The sequence below is a fragment of the Petaurus breviceps genome, unplaced genomic scaffold, assembly GCF_028583685.1.
Source record: "Petaurus breviceps papuanus isolate PSGF00001 unplaced genomic scaffold, PetGlider_PUasm1.0 90977, whole genome shotgun sequence".
NCBI lineage: Eukaryota > Metazoa > Chordata > Mammalia > Diprotodontia > Petauridae > Petaurus > Petaurus breviceps.
The window spans coordinates 43734449-43758475 of NW_027187391.1; the positions used below are offsets into that span (position 1 = coordinate 43734449).

The 24027-nt window shown below is 37.5% G+C and overlaps 1 protein-coding gene across 2 annotated transcripts in view; it reads left to right on the top strand.

Moving 5' to 3' along the window:
• SESN1 (sestrin 1) overlaps positions 1–24027 on the top strand; it is a 136536-nt gene that overhangs the window by 93821 nt on the left and 18688 nt on the right. Inside the window, exon 1 of one of the 2 annotated variants that reach the window (XM_069077087.1) lies at positions 16956–17291. The exons of the other annotated variant lie outside the window; for it this stretch is intronic. Within the exon in view, the coding sequence (XP_068933188.1) occupies positions 17184–17291 (108 nt within the window). The 5' untranslated portion in view covers positions 16956–17183. Of the gene's footprint in view, positions 1–16955; positions 17292–24027 lie in introns of those variants that run through there. 2 annotated transcript variants of the gene reach the window in all.

Below are 24027 nucleotides of genomic sequence, written 5' to 3' on the forward strand. Positions count from 1 at the left end.
ATATGGGTATTATGTACATTGATGTACTTTTTGTCTCTTCCAAATTTAAGTAGAAATTTACCGTCTTCGTTTTTTAAAGCCAGTAGTATAAATTATTTGTGGCAGTAAGGACCATGGGAGGGGAGGGAATGAGGCAAGCATAAATTTAAGAAAGGAAATCCTGAGATCATTCATCAACAAAGTTTATTTTGTGCACCTAATTTCCTTTCTTTCCATACCTTGTCAGTGGAAGTGGTATGCTATGAAATGATAAAAGATATAGTATCTTTCATAGAATATCTTCAGATACATTTTAGCAAACCTTTGATGCACATGACTTTTAAAATGACATATCGTGTTGAGCTCAGTAGGTGGTTTGACTATAATGACAAGTCAAGATGTTCCACTTAAAATAATATTTTAAGGAACCAAAACCAGTGGTTAAGGCAGGACTTGAAAGAAAGAAAAAAAAGATTACTTATAAAGTTTTTACTGAAAATATTGGTAGCTGCCTTTTAAAAAAAAATAGTTTTTTAACTAGTAGCAAAAGGTAACCTGTTAGGGGCAGCTAGGTGGCTCAGTGAATAGAGCACTGGCCCCAGAGTCAGGAGGACCTGAGTTCAAATTTGGCCTCTGACACTTAACACAAAAACTAGCCGTGTGACCTTGGGCAAGTCACTTAACCCCAATTGCCCTCCAAAAAGCAAAAAAAAAAAAAAGTAACTGTTAACTAGTGCGTGGCTAGTATTTTATCCAACTACCTAGCAAGCTAGCTGTGGTTTGCCGTCTTTATCAAATGAAAATGACATTATTTATGTTGTTCCACCACTCTTCTAAAAGCCCCATCCAAATCCTTAGGTCTTGAAACCAAACCACTGAATTGTTGCCCTTTCCAAAGAAAGGAATGTATATAAAATAATGACTGAAACAAAAAAGCAGAAGCTACTTAAAATAGTACCTAGTTGTTTGGTATTTGACCAAAGGAAAAAATTGGGAGTTTCAAATAGAACATTTTATTTGGTCAAGGGGGTTTTAAGGGGTGTGACCAAAAAAAAGGCAAATGCTATTGAGGATTTAGGGAATTGAGATTTAAAGAGTTCTGACTTGCATGGAATGAAAAAGAAAAACCAAGTACTAAAAAGGCTAACTGAAGAGAAAAAAATCATTTAGTTCATGGAAAGAGTCAAATTAATATGAAGACAGCAGCAGGCCAGTCTTGGAACAGCCTTAATTTATACTTCCTTCCCTTCTTTCCTATACTTCCCCATCTCTTTGCCCTTTCTGAGGCCACAAATAAAAAGAGAAAATACCCATTATATTCATTATTTTCATTTAAAAGACATGCATTATTTTAATCTGTATGAGTTCCCAGCACAAGAAAGATGAAAATAGAATTATCACTATATCTTTTTCAAATTCTGATCTATTTTGTTAAAGGTTAGCAAAGATTATATCTTTTTTAATTACTTTTAACCCAGTACAGTATATCCTGTTTTAAAACTTGCCCTGTTCTGTTTTGACACTGTATAATTAGAAAACACACTTAAGGTTGGACTTCATTGGTATCTGGAGTGGTTGAGTCTTATACCTGTTTGTCTGATCAGTGATTGGCTGAAGCTGTTGCTAAGCTTGTTTCTTTGTTCTTGAGCAAAGTTAAAAGTTGAGTGTGACCTATTTGAAGTGCATCCGGCTAGCCTTGGCTGTGCTCTGCTATGTTTCATCTATATACTATAATTCTTTTTAATTGTATTTCTTTTAGTTTAAATCTTTTTAAAAAAACATTTGTGAATTCATTTTGCAGTGCTCTTAAGTTTTAGTTTGTATATCATGTGTGTATACTAACATGCACATTTCTATATGGCACAGTTACATGTTTTGATTTTATCTGATGAATTTTTATAAGCCTTTGAATCTATTGACATAAAGTAAGTTTAAGTTGTCAGGACACTTAAAAAGCTTGGCTTATAGATTAAGTTATGAAGATGACAAATTCTTTGCTAATAATTTTTGAAACTTCTATATTTGGATTTTTGGTTTTTAGTAGTCTGCAGGTTTTTATTTGCTTGTCAGATGATTGCAATGTAAGATGTTTTTCACAGTTATACTCTGGCACATTTCATGTCTCCTGGTGATTACATGTTGTTCCTTGTAAGTTTTGAGTAGGACACAGGCTGTGTGAGTTCTGCTGAAAAACTTCATTGGTTTGTAGTCTGTAGGACCCTTCAAGGAGTATTAAAGTTCCAAAAATAATGCCCCCTGGGAATTGCATCATCTTCTTAATTTTGTTTAAGTCATATAGGCATCACCCATGAAAACCTGAGTTCAAATGTGGGCTCAGATACTAAATGTGTGACTGTGGACAACAATTTAACCTCTCTGAGCCTTAGATTCCTGATCTATAAAGTGGGGATAATAATAGCACCTACTTCTTGGGTTAGTTGTTAAAATCAAATGAGATAATATTTGTAAAGCACTTTGCAAACCTTAAAGCTGTATATAAATGCTAGTTGTTATTATTGTTGTTATGTTTCTTCTTGTTCAGACCAAAAGAAGAAAAGAAATTTGTTTGGGAAAACTTCTCTCAGAAATCTCTTGGAATCATCTGCAGTACCCATCTCTCAGGTGTTTTCTGGGTCTCTAAGTATGGTCCATATCCAGAGTAGATCGGCCAGAAGATGGGGTGGGTCCTCCAAGTCTGCCTAGAATAACTAAGGTTGAAATACTAGAAGTCATTGTGAAATTACAAAATTTGGTTCATAAAGTAGCAGATATTAGGAAGAGGCCTGGGGGGCGGCCAGGTAGCACAGCGAGTAAGAGCACCTGCTCCAGTGTTGGGATGACCTGGAGATCGAATCCCAGGCTCAGACACTTAGCACCCACCAAGAAACACCTGGCTGTGTAACCTTGAGCAAGTTACTTAACCCCAATTGCTTAGGGGTGGCCAGGTGGCTCAGCCAGTAAGAGCACTGGCTCCAGTGTCAGGATGACCTGGGGATCAAATCTGGGCTCAGATACTCAGCACCACACCCAGAAATAACTGGCCATGTAACCTTGAGCAAGTTACTTAACCCTGATTGCTTTAAAAAAAAAAAAAAAGGAAGAGGCCCGGGATGAAATTAGGAGACTTGGATGGAGTACTGGTTCTGTCATTAACTATGTGACTTTAGCAAGTCTTAAATTCTTAGAGCCAGATGGCTATGAATTATTTGCATTACTGTTGCACCAGGTTTTTCTGAGTACAGAGGAAAGTACTTTGTATATCTTAAAGCATTATGTAAATGTGAGTTGTGATTCTGTTTTCATTTATAGGGAAAACGTAAATATTGGTACAGTTTAGTTCTTCCAGTAAAATAATTGGTCACATTTAGAGTCCTCACAACTAGACTAATATTTATAAAAGGATATAAAAACTGTGATTCTGAGCATTTCCTGAACCCTTTTCTATCAATCTGCCATTCTGTCTTCAGAAGTGATAAGTGTTTTGAGGACTAGTTAGTGTTTTTCTTTGCTTTTTTTTTTGGAGGGGAGAAGGCAGGGCAATTGGGGTTAAGTGACTTGCCCAAGGTCACACAGCTTAGCTCACATTTGAACTCAGTCCCTTCTGATTCCAGGGCCAGTTCTCTGTTCACTGTGCCACCTAGCCTAGTCCCCCCTCCCCTAGTGTTCATGGGTTGCCATAAGCAAAAAAAATCTCTTCTAAAGGCCTGCCTATTGAAAGCTGAGCCTCTCTAAATTAGCTAGACTGAACCTTGGTTAGTAGACATAGTCTGTTAGCACCATACTTGAAGCCTTTTCAGCATGATGGGGTCTAGGAAAGCTTTCCCAAAGCTGGTATAGCCTCTGAGATTGCTGGGTCACCCGCAAATGAAGATGAAGCATCGTGGGAAAAAATGTAAAGACAAATAAGATGTTCCCCGCCATCAAGGAATTTATAATTTGTTCAGCCTTTTGCTAGGCAAGTTGTAAACACTTAATAAACAACAAATTAATTTGTTGGACCTTTTCCCAATAGAAGTACTTTGTTATTAGTCATATTGTTAAAAGCAAAGTTTAAAAAAAAAGGCCAAAAAAATCAGTTGGCCTAAAGAGACCTCTAGACATTGTGAATACCCAGACTGTAGATAAGATAGTCTTTAAAATAGCTGGATGTTTGTTTTTTTTAGGGAAGAATCTTACTCAAGAATTCATTTTCATATGTAACAAAACTCATTGTGGAGAAATTCTCTATTACTTAAATTCCTCTTATTATTGATTGAGCTTTTTCCATTTTGTTTAGTAGAGATAAAGAGTAAGATCTTAGGACTCACTATAATGCTATTAAAATTAAACTTCACCTACATTATGGATTGAGTGGTTTTTTTTATGAACTAGTCCGAGACTCTTAACAACCATTTATAACATGGCTACTATGAGGAAAAAGTGTTCTGAACTTCCAAACAACTGACACAGAAACTTGGAACACAAGTTTGGGAGACTCCCTATATTTCTAAAGATCTGTTACAGAAATTTTTAAATGCGATATGTTTATGCACTTAGAAAGAAAAGAAAACATAAGCAATGAACAGAAGACATTTCAACTTATCACGAGTGCTAATGAACTCAACAACAAATGTAAAGGAAACAACAAAAAACAAAAAGCAAAAAGGGTAGTGACTGAGAGAACAATATTAAACTAAGGTCAGAATGCTGAAGGATCAAAATGTACCAAGAATTTAATGCTGAAAATGGAAAAAAGTGCTTAGCAGAGAAGCTATATATATATAAAAACAGGAAGATATGAGTGGAGGAAGAGAAATCTGTACAAAATTAGTAAGCAGAAGTAATCTTATGAGCCAGCATTAATGCTAAATAAATATTTTATGTGACAGCAGAGAATTTCTCCAACAAATTTCAAGTACCACACGAATCTAACAAATTCAACTCCTAGTTACTCTTAAAATCTTAAAGGAGTTTTTTTTTTAATTTAAAGATATTTCTCTGTTTATTTTCCTTTTGTTGTTGAACATAACACTTAACTAGATTAACTTATCTCCAAGTATGTCATGTTTCAGTATGAAACTTTTCCTTTGGAAAAGTTTTGAGAGACCCCAGCATCTACTAGTGGTTCATATAATCACAGTAGTTATGAAATGGAACATAAAGGATTCAGCCAAGTCTCTCATTAATAAGAAAAATAAGATAAACGTTCTTACCCTCATAAGTCTTTATAGAATAGAGACCTCTTTATTTCCAAGAAATGGAAAAAATATATATTTTCCTATGTACTAGTACTGTCCTAGATGCCATGTGGAGAATGGTATAAGACATATGGTCCCTTCCCTTAAGGAGAAGGAGCTAGGTATAATGGAAAAGCACTGAATTTGGAATTAAAGGGATCTGGGTTCATTCACAGCTCTGCCACTCTCTGTCATTGCCTTGTGAAACAGAACAGGTAACAGCCTTTCTGGGCCTCAGTTGTCAAATGAGGAGTTAGACTAGATGGCTTCTGGGACTCCTTGCAGGTCTAAACCTAAATCAAGCGATCCTTTGGTCCACTGAGCTTCTACAGATATTGTCCTATGCCATTCAGATGATATCAGTTTCTTTTTCTTCAGCAGTGAGGCATTATGTCGAATAATTTATGTATTCTTGAATTCTCCAGCATGATGTGATCGTTTACATACAGACCTACAGTAACTGACATACAGACCTACAGTAGTGAATTCTAATAGGGGTCACTGAGTTTGACAAATATCATTGTGTAGGTTTCCCAAGTGACATGTTCTGTCCAAAGCAACTGCTGAATTTTGGAGTCAGCATCTGAGTGCAGTTCCTAGCTCTGATAGTCACTACCTATATGACCTTGGGAAGGTCTTTAACTTCTCTGTGCCTCAGTTCCCTTATTAGTAAAATGAAGGGATTGAGCCTTTTTCCAGCTCTAAATATTCCAGTAGCAGACAGGACAAATATGATGTATACCTCATCCTATTCCCACATGATTTTGATCTCATCTGGTAGGTATATTTGTTTTGAAAGCTTTTGTTTCAAGTAACTTGGGAAGTGTGATTGTTTACTATAGTGATATATACATAAAACATTGTTCTTAAGTTTTTATGAAACAATGTTATGTCTGGGTCATAGTGGACAGCAAGTTTGGGCCTGTGATAACGGACTGGTTCCAGTATAGCTTATTGGTTGAGTTCTCCAGGATATTTTGAGGTATGCATTTGTATTCTGAGGATTTGTCATCTGTCAGTCCACTCAATGTAGTGAGCTTTTGGTGGATATTTGTATCTACCAAGTCTTGTCTTGCTAGGTATTCTCTAGGTATTAATTTTTTTACAGTTTGTAGTGATGTGCTATCTAACATTTTCTTTCATAATTTACTTTGATTCTCTAAGTCTGGACTTTTTAAAGCTAACTTTTCTGTAATATCCAGTGTTAGTGACATGGTTCTGAATTGGCATCACAAACCCTTCTATTTCCTACAAATACATCTGTATAACACAGACATTTGTTCAATACTTTTTGTCTAAATATTTTTGACTGAGTTCATTTGGTTGTCACCTGTGGAGGGCCTTTGGATTCCATTATTGAATTATCGCTTTCATGGGCTCTTGAGGTAAAAAAAAATTTGGCAAATCCAATTACGCATATCTGTATCAGCCTTTAGTATTGTAAAGTGAAATGATGTCTGTTCATTCCTTTATTTCTTTGGGTTATTTAACTGCTTATCATGAGCTCTAAGAATGTCCACCAATCTTCTGCCTCCTTTTTTGCAGAACAATTACCATTTCTATAGCGGCTGTCAGGTGATAGGGCCTTAAGTGTCATTGGTTCTGAATGAGTTTCTTCTATGCTACTTTCCAGATCTTTCTCAGTCCACTTTAGCAGCACTGAAAGTATAATTTTAAGACTGATAACGTATAGGTGTGAATTGCTTAAAAGTATTTTTTCATTGATTTCAGGATTTTCATGCTTTATTGTTTTTTGCCAAAGCTTTTTTTTTATATCTTTATGCTCAACAGGTCTTGCATAGAGGAAACTAAGGTATTTGTAGGTATTATCTTCATCTGAATCTTTTCATCCCTCCTCAAACTTTCCATGGCTCTACTGTGCCCTGCCCTCTCAGCTGAGAACTTTGCCTCATGTTTTATAAGAAAAAATGAAGCAATAGGCTCCCTCTTATCCATCTCTTATCACTCAAGTGGTTTCTGCCACTGTCTCCTCTTTTACCCCTGTTTCACATGATGAAGTGGACTTACTTCTTTCCAAGCCTAACCACTTCTACCTGCTCGAGTGATCCTATTCCATCCTGTCTCCAACAGATTGCCTTCTCTTGTTTTCTGTCCATCTACTGGCACATTCCCTACAGCCTGTAAATATTCATGTCTCCCCTATCCTCAAAAAAAATCTTTGCTTGATCCTTCCATCTCCACTATTATCCTATATCCTTTCTGCCTTTTGTAACTAAACTTCTTGAAAAGGCCATCTACATCTGTGCCTTGCCTTTTTTTCTCTTCTTAACTCCTTACAATCTGGTTTCCAACTATATCATCCCAACAAAACTTCTCTCTCCAAAGTTAGTAATGGTCTCTTAGATGCCAGTGACCTTTTCTCATTCCTCATTCTCCATGACTTCTTTATAGCCTTTGACACTATTGATAGCCCTCTCCATGACTCTCTTCTCTCAAGTTTTTCAGGACAACACTCTTTCCTGGATCTTCTCCTATCTAACTTCTCCTCAGTTTCTTTGATGAATCCTTATCCAGATCACACCCACAGGTTCTGTCCTGGGTCCTCTTCTCTTTTCCCTCTATTACTACTTTACTTGGTCATCTCATCAGCTCCTCTGGACTTAATTACTATCTCTATATTAATTATTTTCATCTACCTATCCTGCTTTAGCATCTCTCTTGACTTCCAATTTTGTATCTCCAACTTTCCTTCAGACATCTCAAACTGGAGGTCTACTAGACATCTTAAACTAAAAATGTCCAAAACACAACTCATTATCTTTCCTTATAAACCCTCCCCACCTCCTACCTTGCCTACCATAGAGGACAGTACCAACCTCCCAATGTCTCAGGCTCTCAACCTAGGAATCATCCTGTATTCCATACTACCTCTTATCTACCAATATCTAGTCTATGGCCAAGGACTGTCAGTATTACCTTTGCAGCATCTTTTATATAAGCTTCCTTCTCTCCTTTGATACTGGCAGCACCCTGGTGAAGCTGGTGGGTTTGTCTGCCTCAAGTCTTTCCTACCCTTTCGAGGCTGGTGGGTCTGCCTGCCTCAAGTCTTTCCACACTCCAGCCCATCCTCCATTCAGTCACTACAGTTGACCCTTTCACATCAAAGGGGTTAAGAGGATGTGGCACCCCCTGCAAACTGGAAAATTTGCATAAAATTTTTGGCCCTCCCTTTATACCAGAGAAGAAGTCTGAATTTTTTTTATTTTTCTTTTATGTGGTATTTAATTCCTTATTGTAAAATTTGGGTTGGTATTATACAATATCTACATATATTTTATGCATTTCTGGGTTTCTAAACTTTTTCTGCATCTGCTGGCCTTTGTGTGTTGTCTGCAGCTTCCACAAAATTCCCATTTAACTTCTTATGCTGACCCGCCATATATCCAAACCTTCATCAGGAAAGTCGTGATGTGGAAAGGATAACTATAATGTGATTTTCCCAAAGCACACATATGATCATGTCTCACATGTTCCCACCACCACCACCACCCAAACTCCAGGATTAAATACAAAATCTTCAGTTTGGCATTCAAAGATCTTTATAACCTAGCTTCCTCCTGTTTCTCCAGTTTTCTTTTTTTTCTTTTTTTTTTTTTTTTTACAAATGCTTTATTAACTTCTGATTTACATCATTCATTTCTGCAAGATTTTGAGTTACAAATTTTCTCCCCGTTTTTTCCCTACTCACTGCCCCAAAATAGCAGTCCCACAGGATATCCCCTCCTCCAATCTGCTCTCTCCCATATTTTCTCCCATACCCCTTTCAACTTTTCCAGTATATCTTATTTCCCAGTTACATGTAAAATAGTATTAATAATAGTATATATATTTAAACATTTATTTTAAAACTTTGAATTCCAGATTCATTCCCTTCCTCCCTTGTCACCCACCCTTACTGGGAAGATATGCAGTTCAGTATAGGTTGTACATGTGTGGCTAATGCAAAACAATAACAGTAGATATATTGTAAAAGAATGACTATATTTCCCTCCCTCCTATCCCACCTCCCACTTGTTCTATTCTCTACTTTGATCCTGTCCCTTTTCAAAAGTGGGTGCTTCCAATTTCCCTCCCCCCCTGCCTGACCTCCCTTCCATCATCCCCCCTCTGATCCCCTTCCCCCACTACTCTCCTGGAGGGTGAGATACCCTATTTAGTGTGTATTTCATTCCCTCCCCCAGCCAAATTCAATGGGAATGAGTTTTACCCATTCCCTTTTGCCTTCCTATTCTTCCCCTCCACTGTAATCATTCTCCCTTGCCTCTTCTATATGAGATAGTTTACCCCATTCAGTCTCTCCCCATCTCCTCTCATTATATTCCCCTCTCACCTCTTAATTTCACCTTTTAAGTATCATCGTTTCCTGTTAAATTGGTCCTGTGCCCTCTATCTATGTATACCTGTAAACATATACCCCATATACCCTCATATGTAGACATATATATATATATATATAATTTCTATTCCCTTCAACTACTGAGAAAGGTTTCATAAAGTTACAATTATTCTTTTTCCATGTGAATGTTAATAGTTCAACTTTGATAAGTTCCTTATGACTTCTTTTCCCTGTTTACCTTCTTATGCTTCTCTTGCTTCTTGTATCTGAATGTCAAATTTTCTATTCAACTCTGGTTTTTTCAACAAGAATGCTTGAAAGTCCTCTATTCCTTTGTATGACCATATTTTCCCCTGAAACATGATACTCAGTTTTGCTGGGTAGGTGACTCTTGGTTTTAATCCCAGCTCTTTTGACCTCTGGAATATCATATTCCAAGCCCTTAGATCCCTCAGTGTAGAAGCTGCCAGATCCTGTGTTATCCTGATTGTGTTTCCACAATATTGAAATTGTTTCTTCCTGGCTGCTTGTAATATTCTCTCCTTGATCTGGGAATTCTCCAGTTTTCTTACACCTTACACTCAGGCACATACTCTTTGATCCAGTGACAGGTGGTCTCCTAGCTATTGCACACATAAGTCACTCCATGTCTCTTGGCTCCCAGCATTTTCTCTGTGACCCCTATGCCTAGAATGTTCTCCGTTCTCATTTCCACCTACTAATATCCCTGGCTTTCTTTAAGCCTCAATTAAAATCCCATCTCCAACAGAAAGCCTTTCCTAAACCATCTTAATTCTAGCATTTTTCTCTTTTAGTTCTTTCCCATGTATCCTATACATAGCTTGTTTTTATATATTTGTTTGCTTATTGTCTTCCCCATTAAATTGTAAGCTTCTTGAGAACAGGGACTGTCTTTTACCTCTTTTTGTATCCCCAGCATGTACCACAGTGCTTGCAAATAGTAGATGCTTAATAATTGTTTATTGATTGATTTTTCCATTGGTTTAAAATGATATGTAGACCTAAAAAAAGGGGGCAGCTCAGTGGGGTGGCATAGTGGATAGATATGCTGGACCTGGAATCAGGAAGACTCATTTTCATGAGTTCAAATCCAGGCTCAGATACTTTCTAGCTGTGTGACCCTGGTCAAATCACTTAATCCCGTTTGCCTTAGTTTCCTTATTTGTAAAATGAGCTGGAGGAGATGGCAAATCATTTCAGTATTACTGCCAGGGAATCATGACTGAACAAACAAATCTCAGAGCTTTCAGTCTCTATGTTTCATTGGTATACCTTAAGAATTTTAAACTTACCAGGTCAAAAAGACATTTTTATATTATTTGTGAAAAATTCCACCAGATGAAGGATCTGCTTAATGTTTTTTTCTCCCAGTGGAGCCACACAGTCTGATGTCATCCATGTACTTGAATGGATCAGTAAGATGTTTTGGTTTGACTTCTTTAATTTAAAATTTTATTTAGTTCTATTTAGGAGATACAATAATAGAGTTAAAGCTAGGCAAAATTGTAATGGTCTTAAACTGTCTACTTGAAAAATGTCAGGTTTTATAGAAATTGTTCTTGACATTATGAGCAAATCAATACAGCCATTGTTCCTAGGGACATGTCATTTTATTTCTCTAGTCCCCACTCATCATCCCTGTTACTTTACACCCTTTTTATCTTGTTTCCTTGTTTAGAATGTAAGTATCTTGAGGGTAGGGACTATCTTTGCTTTTTTATTTGTGTCCCTAGAACATAGCACAGTGTTTGGTACAATGATTTATTTTTATTTTGGTCAGTACTGCCCTTAGATTCAGGCAAGGAGGAGGGAGTCAGTGCCAGCTTGTCTGGTCCCTTAGGAGGCCCTATGCTTTGTATTACCTTGCTCATCATACACATACAAAATTATTAAGATAAAATAACAGATGCACCATAAAACAATAATTATAAATATTTTGTATAACCAAGGAAATGTTACTTTATTTATATGAGATATATGGAAGAAAGGAAACAAGTGATAGGTAAGAACCTATTATAAGTCAGGCACTGCTAAGCAATATTAGTATCTGAGGCCAGATCTGAACTCAAGGTTTCCTGACTCCACTCCTAGCACTCTGCTGAGCTTCCCAGGCAAACAGAAGTTAAGTGACTTTCTCAAGGTCACATAGCTAGTAAGTGTCTGAGCCTAGATTTGAACTTGTCTTCCTGATTCCATCTCTAGTCCTCTCTCCATTGAGCCACCTACACTATGTACCTCAACTACTGTGTTTGAAACTTTAGAAATAGTAAATGTAGATTTGGATAAATACTGCTTTGTTTTCTATTCCTTATTCCTTCCAAGGAAAGGGACAGGGTCTGCAAGGAGGCAGATTTCAGCTCAATGTAAGGAACTGTTAAGAGACAACTTGTTGTAGAGCAGCTGGCCCAGTCCAACACATGCTTATTGTTTGATCGTGGACAAGTCACTTAAACTCTTGGTGCCCTCTAATCACTAAAATCACTAAAACTCTCAATGTTCTCAAAACTATTTTGATAATACATCCCTATCAGTAAAAATAAAAATAAAAAATTTGTTTATTTAATAAATAAATTATATGCATGTACTACTATGTAACATGTTGCATTTTGAAACACAAAATAAACATTAATGGTACAAAACTGCTTTTAATCTTATTAAAATATTAATTTTAAAAATATTTATTGAAATTAGTAGCATACTTCATATTCCTAGCACTTAACTGCTTTTGATGTCTTTATTTGCTTTCTAGAATCTATTCTACATTGGCTGCTTAAAAATTCTGAGTGCAGGGGTGGAATTCACTGCAGGTGGCCCAGTGAACAGAGCACCAGCTCTGGAGTCAGGAGGACCTAAATTCAAATGCAGCCTCAGACAAGGAACACTTACTAGCCATGTGACCTTGGGCAAGTCATTTAACTCCAATTGCCCTGCCTTCTCTCTCCAAAAAAGCAAAAAAAAAAAATTCAGAGTGCATTACCCTTTATTTATTCCACACCCTTTTTGTTTCTTAGACAAAATATTTGTTTTCTTGTTGGTGTATATGGATGTTCTTAGTGATACATACTTTGAAATTCTTTGTATAGAATATATACACATGTAATTGGCCTACAGTTGAGGAGGAGTCATGATCCCTTCTATAAAGGAGAGATCAGCCTTGCAGAAAGCTGAGATGATAATTGCCTCACTAGTAATGTACTATTTTAAAGTTTATGAGCTGAGAATTGGGAATTAGTTCTGCCCTACCTCCTCCTTATTTCACAGAAAAGTCATGTCAACTCTCTTGACAAAACAGTGTTGTTCATTATATTTAGAGCACACAAGCTTATGTTCCTCATCTAATCTAACTTGTATTTTTGTTATGTTGGACTTATGATGATATAAACAATAAGAAATTTTTTACATTGCCCTCCTTTTGTGGGTTCTCTCTTGCCTCTGATTTGTTTTTCAATCCCCTATAGTAACCTTTCTGACTGATATTCATTTATTTTTTTCTTCCTTCTGCTTTGCCTCCAAGTATTGCTTTTACCTTTTGACTTTTACTTTAGAACATTTTTGTTTTCTGCTTTCCTTCTTTTTCTTTTGCTGCCTCAGTTGGATAGTATGTCAGTTCAAGTTTTCTACTGCCCACACTAGCTAGATGTTGATATAATCTTTCAGTACTTTTTTGCATATCCTGTTTAGTTCTCTTAAGTCATTTTGGTTATGTTGGTATCTAAAATCTGGCCTTATGGGAATTCCTTGATAGTTGGTAGTTGCAGCTATTATATTGTTGTAAGTTCTGAAATATTTTTATACTTTCTCTTTAAAACTGTGGAATAATATAGTCCGTTATGGTTATAGGAGATGCCAGCTTTTTAAAATTACTCTGCTTTGGTTTGTAATTTGTGTCATTAAACTCAAAAGGCTTTTTCAAAATTCTAGTCTAAATATACCCATTTCCTTTTCAAAATAATTTGAAATGTTGGTACTATTTTTTTGCCTTGCACATTTCATTATTAGGATCAATTTGTGAAGTTTGCATTAAGTAAAAACTTTCAAAGATCTTAGGTCCTTCCATTTTTTTCTTCTTCAGATTTTAGTAACTACTTAATTCCATTTCTCACCTTGGCTATCCTAATCTAGGCTTAGTGATAGTTATTTTTCCATCATTGTTCTGAATTGGTTTGCAACCAAAATCAATGTTGTATAACATGAAGTTGGAAGCGCTGTTGACAAAAAAACTATATGAAGGCTTTGGCTATCACTTTAAGATGTGTTTCCAGTTTTATTGTGATTTAGTGCTTGCACATAATGAACGTATTCATGTCTTCAATCCATTTCACACCTACTCATAGTTTCCCAATTTAATAGTAAGCATCTCCTGTACCAAAGCGTTTCCAACAGGGGAGTGTGGGTATTTCTGATTTGATCTGCTATATTTTACCTTCTTTTGTTCCCAGAATATAAAGGAGTATAACTTGATATGCTATACTGTGTCAAGCTGATCATCTTGATGCTTTAGAACATGCAACCCTATAATGCCTGATCTATTTCTTTGCTTCTTAGAAGCAGCTGAAGGACACTGACTAGGTTACGAACCCAATCAGGGGAATGGCCAGAGCCCAATTCACCAGAATATTAAGGTTCCTGCCAGGCTTTCGTAGCTACTACCATAGTGGCCTCACAGTGCATGATGTGCCTGGTAACTCTGCTATTCTCCTACTTTGACATTCCCCTCTTACCTCCCATGCATGGCATAGCCGATGCCTTGTGAGGGAGCTATTGTTATTATTTGGAAAACATTTCCATGCATATTACTATATTTTGTCTGTCAAGACTGGTGAATTTTCATTGTTAAAGGAAACTCCTCCAGAGAAAATTCTCTCCACCAGTGCAAATCTACTCCTCTTCAGCAATGTACACTCTTGGAAAATTGCCTAGCCACTGAGATGTTAAGTGACTTGTCCAGGGTCAGTCAGCCTGTCTTTTATTAAGCACCTGCTGTATTCCAGGCATTGTGCTGGGTACTTAGTATACAAAGGAAGGCAAAAGACAATCTCTCTTCTCAAGGAACTCCGAATCTAATGAGGGAGACTACCAGCAAACAAATATGTACAAATAAGTTAGGTATAGGATAAATAGGAAATAATTAACAGAGAAAAGACACCGAAATTAGGAAGGATTGGGAAAGACTTTCTGTAGAAAGTGAGGTTTTAGTTAGGACTTAAAAGAAGCCAGCGGGCATATAGAGGAGGGAGAGCATTCCAGCCATGAGAGACAACCAGAGAAAATGCCAGGAGCAAAGATGGAGTGTCATCTTTGTGAAACAGCCAGTGTCACTGGATCAAAGAGTATGTAAAGGGAAGTAAGATGTAAGAAAACTGGAAAGATGGGGGAAGGGAGAGAGCCCTTTGGTTATGAAGGGCTTTGAACACCAAACAAAGAATTTTGTATTTATGATCCAGAAGATGATAAGGAACCACTGGAGTTTATTGAGTATAGGGGTGACATGCTTAGTCCAGTGTTTTAAGAAAATCATTTTGGCAGCTGAATTGAGGATAGATTTGAGCAGGTAGATTTGTGGCAGGAATTCCAATTACTAGGCTATTGCAGTTGTCCAGGTGTTAGCTGGCAAGGGCCTGCATCTGTGTGGTGGCCATAGTAACAGAAAAAAGAAGAGGGCATATTCAAGAGATGTCCCAAAGGCAAAGTCAACAGAATTTGGCCATAGATTGACTGGGGACAGAGGGGGTGGAAGGTGAGAGTTGTGAGGATTGGAGAATGATACCTAGGTTGGGAGCCTGGGGAACTGAAAGGATGATGGTACCTTCTACTATAATAGAGCCATTATTTGTCAGAAGCAGGCCTTTAAGCCTGGTCTTCATCAAGGGGAGTTATTTGCTATGCCATTAAATCCTAGGACTGGCATCACATAAAGAAATCTAGGTCTATTATAAAGATTATAGGTCAAAATTCTATTTTCTGTTTCTTCTTTATCCTCCATAAGGCCTAACATAGCACTAACAAACCATAGACAATAAATACTTGTTAGCTTGGTAGTGATAGTTTCCAGGGATTATTGTCTATGTTTATTAACAAGTTTGAGGAAAAATCTGGAAGAAAATCAAACTCTTTATCTGCTATTTTAACATAGATACAATATGGAATACATTTATCTTTGTCTTGTATGTATTTATATAGGTATTCTTAATGATACATACTAGGCCTAAAACATATTCACATTTTGAGTTCTACCATTTTGGTCCCTAATTTACTGGGCTACTTTATGCTACTCTTTTAAACCGTTTTTTCTTCTCCAAAATTTTACTACTTTACACCCACTTTTCACTTGGCCATGTAAGTACTGAAAATACAGTAACTTCAGAAACAACCCCTAAAAAAAATAACTACCTTAAAAGTTTATCTCCATATTTCTTTATTTTTGTCAATGTTGTAGTCCTTTCCAACATGGTAGTCTTTAACTGTTTAGGCTAAATGGAAATATCATTCATCATTGGCTTACCTGGTGATGATTTTGCCAGAACTTAACTAGTCTGATTCCTCCAGGCCCTTGCTTTTAAATTTTTACAGATTGACAGGATCTCCTCCACTGGCAGAGCATCTGAGATTGACCCCATTGCAGCAGTAGTATAGCTGAGAAAAGGAGCCAAAATATTTGGGTTCCAGATTACACAATTTCAGTGACTTGCACTAGGTAAGGTTTTTATATCCCTTCCTAAATTCATCACAGTTCTTCCTTATTAATCAGAGATCTTGTGAGAGTAATTTAATCATTCCTAAAACTTTGTATCCATTTGGAAGACCAGAGAATTCAGAGATCTGCAAATGCCTATCATTGCCTAGGGAAGACAATATTAATAGTTGCTTCATGGCCTGCCAAAAATAAATTTTAAGTGGAATTTGGGCCACCTGGTACCCCACTTTTTCCTGCATTCAATGGACCACATGTCAGCTCTTCTAAAGTGGTAAAGAAAGGAAATTTCTGGTTTGTAAAAAGAAATTGAAAATGATTCATCTGTGGCATTTGCGGGTCAGACCAGATGTATACCGAAGCGTTGGGTTTTACCCCACTAAAGAAAGTGTAAGAGTGGGCTGGGATGAAGAGAAGGGATTATGGGTGGGCTCATTCAGTAGCTCGAGCTACCACATCAGACCACTTTGGTCGCTACCTTTCAGTTCCATGGACGGGAGAATCTGCTCCCCCTAGCCGTTTCCCGTCCCTCCCTCCAGAGTTGTTTTTGCCCTGGTGGTGTCAGACACTCCTCGACCAGCCAGCCCCTCTTTGCACCAGGGGGCGGGGCGCCCCAGCAGCCACCCCTGCATTGGAGAATGGGACTGTCAGCGCCCGGAGACAGAGGCGGGGGCTGCTCTTGTTTGTTCCAGGCCGCTGGATGCCAGGCCCCGCCCCCACGCCTGGCGCTGGTGAATCCTCTGCGCTGACTCAGGCGGCCGATGCCCAGTGATCTCTCGGCTCGGTGGCGGTGCGAGCCCCGCAGCAGGAGCAGCAGGAGCGGCGGCCGCGCTGCCTGCCGCACGCCCTCCCCGCTGCTGCTATTTGCAGGTTGGGCTCGCGGGAGCCTCTTCGACAAGACAGTAGTCGAGGAGCGAAGATGCGCCTGGCGACGGCAGCTAACGCGGCGTACACCGCCACCCTGGCGGTCACGGAGTTGCTGGGCTGCAAGCAGTGCAGCGGCGGCGGCGGCGGAGGAGCCGGCGAGGTACCTGGCTGAGACGGGCGGACCGGGCTAGCGGGCGGTGCGGACGCGAGGGGCTGGGATGGAGTTCCGCGAGAAGGGGGTGTTTGTGCGGAGCTGAGTTTTTTGCTGGGAGTCACGTCCATAGCCCCTTAGCCCTGATTCAGTTAAAACCCACACCGCTGCCTTAATGTATCTTAACCCAGGAGCTCCTAAACCGCCCGGAGAAGGAATGGGCTGGCAGACCAGCGAGCCCCCTGGGCGGCCCGGCCCCGGCCCTGCCCGCGCCCCTCCTCTGGGCCAGCGGCACAGCTGGCTTTCTTCTCGGACCTAGCCCACACTGGTCCAGTAAAGAGCTGTTTACCCAAGGTGTGATCATATATTTATGCCCTCCTCTAGCAAAAATTAACTGAGGCTGGAATTGCTATAGTGTGGTTACTCAAAGCAAGCCTCCTTAAATTTTCTTCGAGGCTGTCGAACAAGCCCCCACAAGTCAGAAGATGTAAAACCCTTGATCTTAGTAAAACACTATATGGGGTTGGTTTGGTTTTGCCTCATCCTTTAGTATTTTTGCTATTCCATTGCCTTTGTCCTTCTATTTATGGTAGGTTTTTCCTATTAATGTTTTTGAATTACTTGCTTGGATAATATACTATCAGTTTGGCAATCACTTATCTAAACTCTCCTGTGGCCGAGGTGGTGTTTAGAATAGGCTGGCAAATTCAGAAATTCTGTTTCGGTCAAAAGTGATTACAAATGAAACTAGGGTGGGTGTATTGGTTAATACTGTTTGGAAGTAACCACATAACCTGAGGTATATCACCATTGACAGACGTGAAAAGGAGAGAGAGAGAGAGATTGATTCAAGGGGGGGGGGGACTGCAGTTATAAATTTGATTTGAAATCAGAATGCTTTTATGTAAAGTTCTCAATATTTGCCCTACTTAATCCAAGAAAACCGTTTGAATCAATCTTTTCTTTGCAACTTCGTCAGATAAAGGGACATAATTTGAAGGTAAATACCTATATTTATAAGATTATGGATCCATTGAAGTATTTGCTTAAAAGGAGAATATTAAACATTGTAAGTGTTAGAAACTTTGTTTTCTCTGAGGATTATAAGAGAGTACTGAATACTTTCAGACCATCTTTATAGGTACATGACCAAACATGCCTTTTGTTGGACAGTAGAACAACTTTAAAACATTTTTTCAGATGCTCAAGTTTTAGAAGTTTCCCCAAAAATCAGATTGGAAAAGTATTGCATTAATATTTATAACTTCTGATTAAAGGTGTCCTAATATAGTTTTCATTTGAAAAGAAATAGGTGAGTTCCCATAGAGCCCACTTAGATCTTGGTTTTCATTTTAGTGGTGTTTGTGTATGAAATACTGAATAATCTACCCAACTAAAAGTTTTCTAAATTTAGCCTAATAAACTAGAAGCCAAAAGAATACATTTTGAATTCTAACTTGATTAGCTTGCCTATGGAATTATTTTAAGAAAACGGGCTCTTTCCCAGGTGGACCTCATTGTGAGGGGAGCTCAGTGTTATGGGAACTTGGGTTTATATTTTAAAATTCTGTTCATAATTTTAAAAAGAGATGTGTCCATAGTTAGCTAGTGCAGCCGCCTCATTTTACAGCTATGGAACCAAGGTGGGGAGAAATTAAGTGACTTCTTATGCATCAGCTAGGATTCAAACCCAGGTCCTCGACAAATTAGGGGGTAGTGATTTTTGGTTTATATAAAACTTTCCTGATTTATAAAAGGATTAACAATTAAATTCTTTTAAGCTTCTTTAATGTATTTGGAATATGAATTGATTTTGATAGAACATTTATTAAGATCTTACTATGTGCCAAGAACAATACTAAGCATTTATACTGTATTTCAGGAACATACTTGTTTATAAAATGACACACATTCCTAGCCATGATTCCTATCCATGAATTTTTCATGCCTCCATGGTTGTCAGTGAGAACTAATTCATATTCCCTTATATGCTCTTAGAACTAGAAGGCATCCAGGTGAAATGACTGGTCCAGGATCACATAGCTGGTTAGTGGCAGAGCCTGTATTGGAGGCCAGATCTCCAGACCCCTAATCTTCTAAATTATACCATGCTACACTGTTTTGAAGTCAGTGAGGTTTTCCTGAATGGAACCTTAATAAAAAGAGAGTGAAGTATTAGGAAACAGTTAAGCATAGTTTCATTATTTCTAGATAATTTGCTAGTAGTGTGAATGAATCGATTCTAAAGGGAACATTAACACATTTTACTATGGAAGAAGTTTTTCTTTTAAATCTGTACTAATTCTATTGATTGTATTTTAAATTCTTTTCAGATGGTAATGCTGAGAAACCCTGCATGAATTGTTATTATGATTCCACTGGGGCCAAAACATTTTGGCAAGTCATTGGTAAAAAATCAAAATTGTTAAGTTTGTTGTATTAAAAAAAAACACATTTATCAACTACTTCTGGCATGATGTAAATGGTCTTAATAATTATGCCTCCTGGTATTTATTATAACAGGGTCCATTTTTAATTTTAAAATATCTGTGCAACTACATAGATAAATCTTTAACAAACTCAAAAATATCTGATTAGAACAGAACTTTGAGGAATCAGACAGTGATTTTTAGTATGACAGGGCAGTTTGTACACTTGTATTGTCATCATTTATTAAGTATTTACATTCTTGAAAGTTAGATTGTCTGCCAGGTTGTGGGGGGGGCTGCCTCTGCATGTGGAGAGGGAATATACATAATGATGAAAGCATAGTTCTTTGAAGAATTGATGATCTAATTCTGAAAATTAGTATCTTAGTGTTTAATTGTATTTGGCTGTGTTGTTGCTTTTTTCCAAGATAATGCTACCTGTGGATATTATTAATTCAGTATAGAAAGAAAGGATTGTTAATCCTTCCCCAGTTCCCTCTTTTTATGCACTTTTGAATTGCAATAACTTATGTAATTTACATTCCCATTACCTACTATTGCTCTTTTAAAGTCCTGTCCCTTTAGGCACATGATGCATTTTAGAGTTGTTTGCTTAATAGTTAAAAGATCCAAGACTTCATCAGTACTTTGTCTCCAGAGGGGCTGCTCATCCTTTTCTGAGTCTTGGTGTTCTCTTCATGTGACCAAAATAATTTATCATTTGTGGAACCAGCCCTCTGGTGATGGGACATCTATGTGAACTTAGCTGAGGGAAGCCCTCAGCCTCCAGATCTGCAACTTAGCACCAGGCCTGCACATGAAACTTTTCTGGCTTAGTGTAAGACCAGCCACAGCTTGTGCTCTGCTAGCAGAGCCTTTTCCTGTCCTTCACACAGCTTTGAGGCATTGGTAGGACCATAGGGGTGGCGTTTGATCAATTCCTCATGGAGACCACCTTTATCAGATTAAAGGGAGAAGTAGTCAATGTAAGTGAATAAACAATCAAAGCTCATCTTTAGTCACCTGTACTTGTTCTGTTGTAACTGTTGTAACTGGTTTTGATGTATTTCTCTTTGCCTTCTTAAATGGTATAATGAACATAATTTAACATTTTTATGACTCCCAAGTTACTATTACTCTTGTAAAGAAATTACTGGTAATACTGTGTGACTCTCAGAAACCTTTCTGGTATGGAGAACTGTTTTTAGTTACTGTGTCTGCTTTTTATAGTTTTTCTATCTCTTTGCTTCCTGTTTTACCCTCCATCTCTGCTGTTCATGTGCCAGTCTATAGCAGCACCTTCCCTTCCCTTTGCTTTGCTTTAGTTTCCCTAGCTGTAAAAGAGGGAATAATAATAATCACACTAACTACTTTCAAGTTATGGGGGAAATGATTTTGCAAAGCTTGAAATAGTATCTGTTGATACGAGGTGGTAAGTGAAGTTATTAGACTTGTGTTACATCTAGTATGGTTGATTGTTCAAAATTTTTCTTTTCTCTTTCCTCTCAAATTTTGAGCTGAACTCTTTAAGTAATGAAGTTGTGGGCTAAGTGACATTATTCTGTAGTTCTACTTAGTATATAGTACAGGTTTTTTCAATAGTGGGGGATTTTGGCTGCAGTTCTCATGTCTGTTTATGCAGCATTTCCAAAAGCTTCTAACAATGCTATTTTTCCTCCAGCTTCTGTTAAATTGCTGCCAACCTAAGTAAGAAATAAGAAATAGCTTAGTTATCTTCAATTATACTCCCTTTTACTTTGGGTTGCATGTGAAACTTTCTAAAGTTTCACATAATAGAAAAATGACTTGATCCTTAACTTATGATAATTGCTTTTAACATCAGTTTTCTTTATTTTTTTCACACTGCATGTGTTTCACAATTACATATCTTATTTGAAGAGTTGGGTTTTCTATACTATCAAAATAATTAAAATCTGTTGGCATTCTTCAGGATCAGATAAATACTATGGTTTGTCTATTATGGGATAAGTGCAACCAGTGCTTCCCATCTAGCTAGTATTAAGGCAAAGTAATTTCGTGAGAAAGTCATTCAATAGGGAGTCAGAAGAAAAAGATTCTGGACCAGGTATGCCAATAACTAGACCTGTTACCTCAGGTTCATTTTTCTAGGGCCTCCAGTTCCCCAATTATGAAATAGTTGGTAAGCTAATAACTTCATTTTTAAAAAATAAAGTGGAAACCTATAGCAGATTTTTACCAATCTGTAAAATCTTTACAATCAAATACCCTTCCTTAAAACTTGTAATTGTCAGCATCTAGATTGTGATTTAAGGTTTAAAAAGCACTTATCTCATTTAAACACAACACTCTTAAGAAGGCAGTAGATATAGATAGCTACATGTTATAAACTTTAAAATTGACTATACAGAACAGCTTTAAAAATAACATGTTGAATTTATTATTTGTTTCATTTTTTTTTTCAGTAATGTCTGACTTTTCAGGGCTCCTTTTGGGGGTTTTTGGCAAAGATACTGCAGTGGTTTACCATTTCCTTCTCCAGTTCATTTTACAGATGAAGAAATTGAGGCAAATAGGGTTAAGTGACTTGCCCAGAGTCATATAGCTAGTAAATTGTATGAGGCCAGGTTTGAACTCAGGAAGAGATGAATCTTCCTGACTCCAGGCCAGCACTCTATCCACTGCACCCTCTAACTACCCCTGGATTTATTATATACTTCTAAAAAAACCAAACAATGTAATAGAAATCTTTAGTTTCATATATAGTTCTTTTTATGTTCTTTGCATATGAAAATACTCATGTTTGGTGTTAAGAATAACAAAATTTGTGTCTATATATTTATATTTTGTAAAATAAAAATATAAATGTTTATATATACACATAGATAGAAATACATATATACTGATGTGACAGAGAAAGAATTAATTACAGCCTTACTTACTGGGAGCAGTTTGAAAAGGCTTTAAACCCAGCCCTTGGATGGAAAGACATAGCAACCAGGCAGTCGGGAAGGAGTGAATGCATATTGTGTTTGTGTATATGCTGTAGCTTTAAATCTGTTTACTAACATTCTCTAACCAGCAAGTGATGGGAGATGTTCTTTTTTAGGGGCCTAAATCAATTATAAGTCTTTCATTGTAATTTTTTATCTTGTTGATCAATAGGGTTCTTTTGGTGACAGTCTATTTTATTATGTTAAATGAAATAGAAGGTTAATTTTTAAAGCTGGGAACATAATATAGTGGATATTACTTGGTTTTCTTCTTACAAATTGAATCAAATACGGCGTACAGAGAAGAATAGAAAGAAAGCAGAACTTGATATTCTGCCTGGAAAGAAGAAAGATCAAGTTTTGCCTAGAGGTACAATGTCAGGTATTTTAAAATTGGGTTCTTTGTTCTGTATCCTAAAAGAGTTCACCAAGAATGCATTGTATCATTTGTGGAGTGTCTGAAACTATTTCTTTAGTTTCTTTTAGTAACAAGGAAAAATCCACTTTTTTTTAGTTTCAAATATTTGTCATTTGGGATTATTAGTACCTAAGTTTGCATTTACTTTTAAGGTATGTAATAAGACATATTTTAAGCTTACCCAAAGTTTAGAAGCCCTAACAGGTGTTATTCCAGATAAACAATTGTCATACTCCCATTGGTCTAGCAAAGAACAGGGTATTGAGAAGATGATGGAGGGGGAAAAATCCCTTTCTTTTCCCCTTTTTTCTTCTTTCTTTCCTTCTTGCTTTTGTACTACTAAATAACTACTTAAACAATGCTTTTAAGTTTAGTAGGAAGCTAACCTTAATCTGGTTTGATATTGGGGAGGGAAGTGAAACCAGGAAGCTGGAGAAGCCAATCTTGTGACCCTAGGCTTGCCCTGAGCAGAATTTGAAGTAGGTAGACCTGGTCTTGATTGGTCCCTATTTTTCCTAGCTTTTCTCAGATCCCTCTTCTGCCAGCTTGTTGCCTTCCTGTTGCTTTCCAGGGGGAAAAATGTGATGCTTCCTACTAAGGCAGTTAGGGGAGCACTACGTAGGTAGACCGTGGGAGTTGGAGTCTGTAAGATCTGAGCTTCAATGTTGCCTCAAACACTAGTCTGGACAAGTCACTTTACCTCTTTGTGCCTTGGTCTCCTCATTTTTAAAATGTAGATGAGAATAGAACCTGTCTCACAAGGGTTGTGAGGATCAAATGCGTTAACATATGTAAAATACTTTTCCAACCTTAAAGTGTTATATTTAAATGCTAGTTGTTATTAGTTATTATTACGGTAAAGTAATATGTTACTGCCCAATCACCTCCTGGCAATATCTGAATTTAACTCAAAGGAATGCCAGATG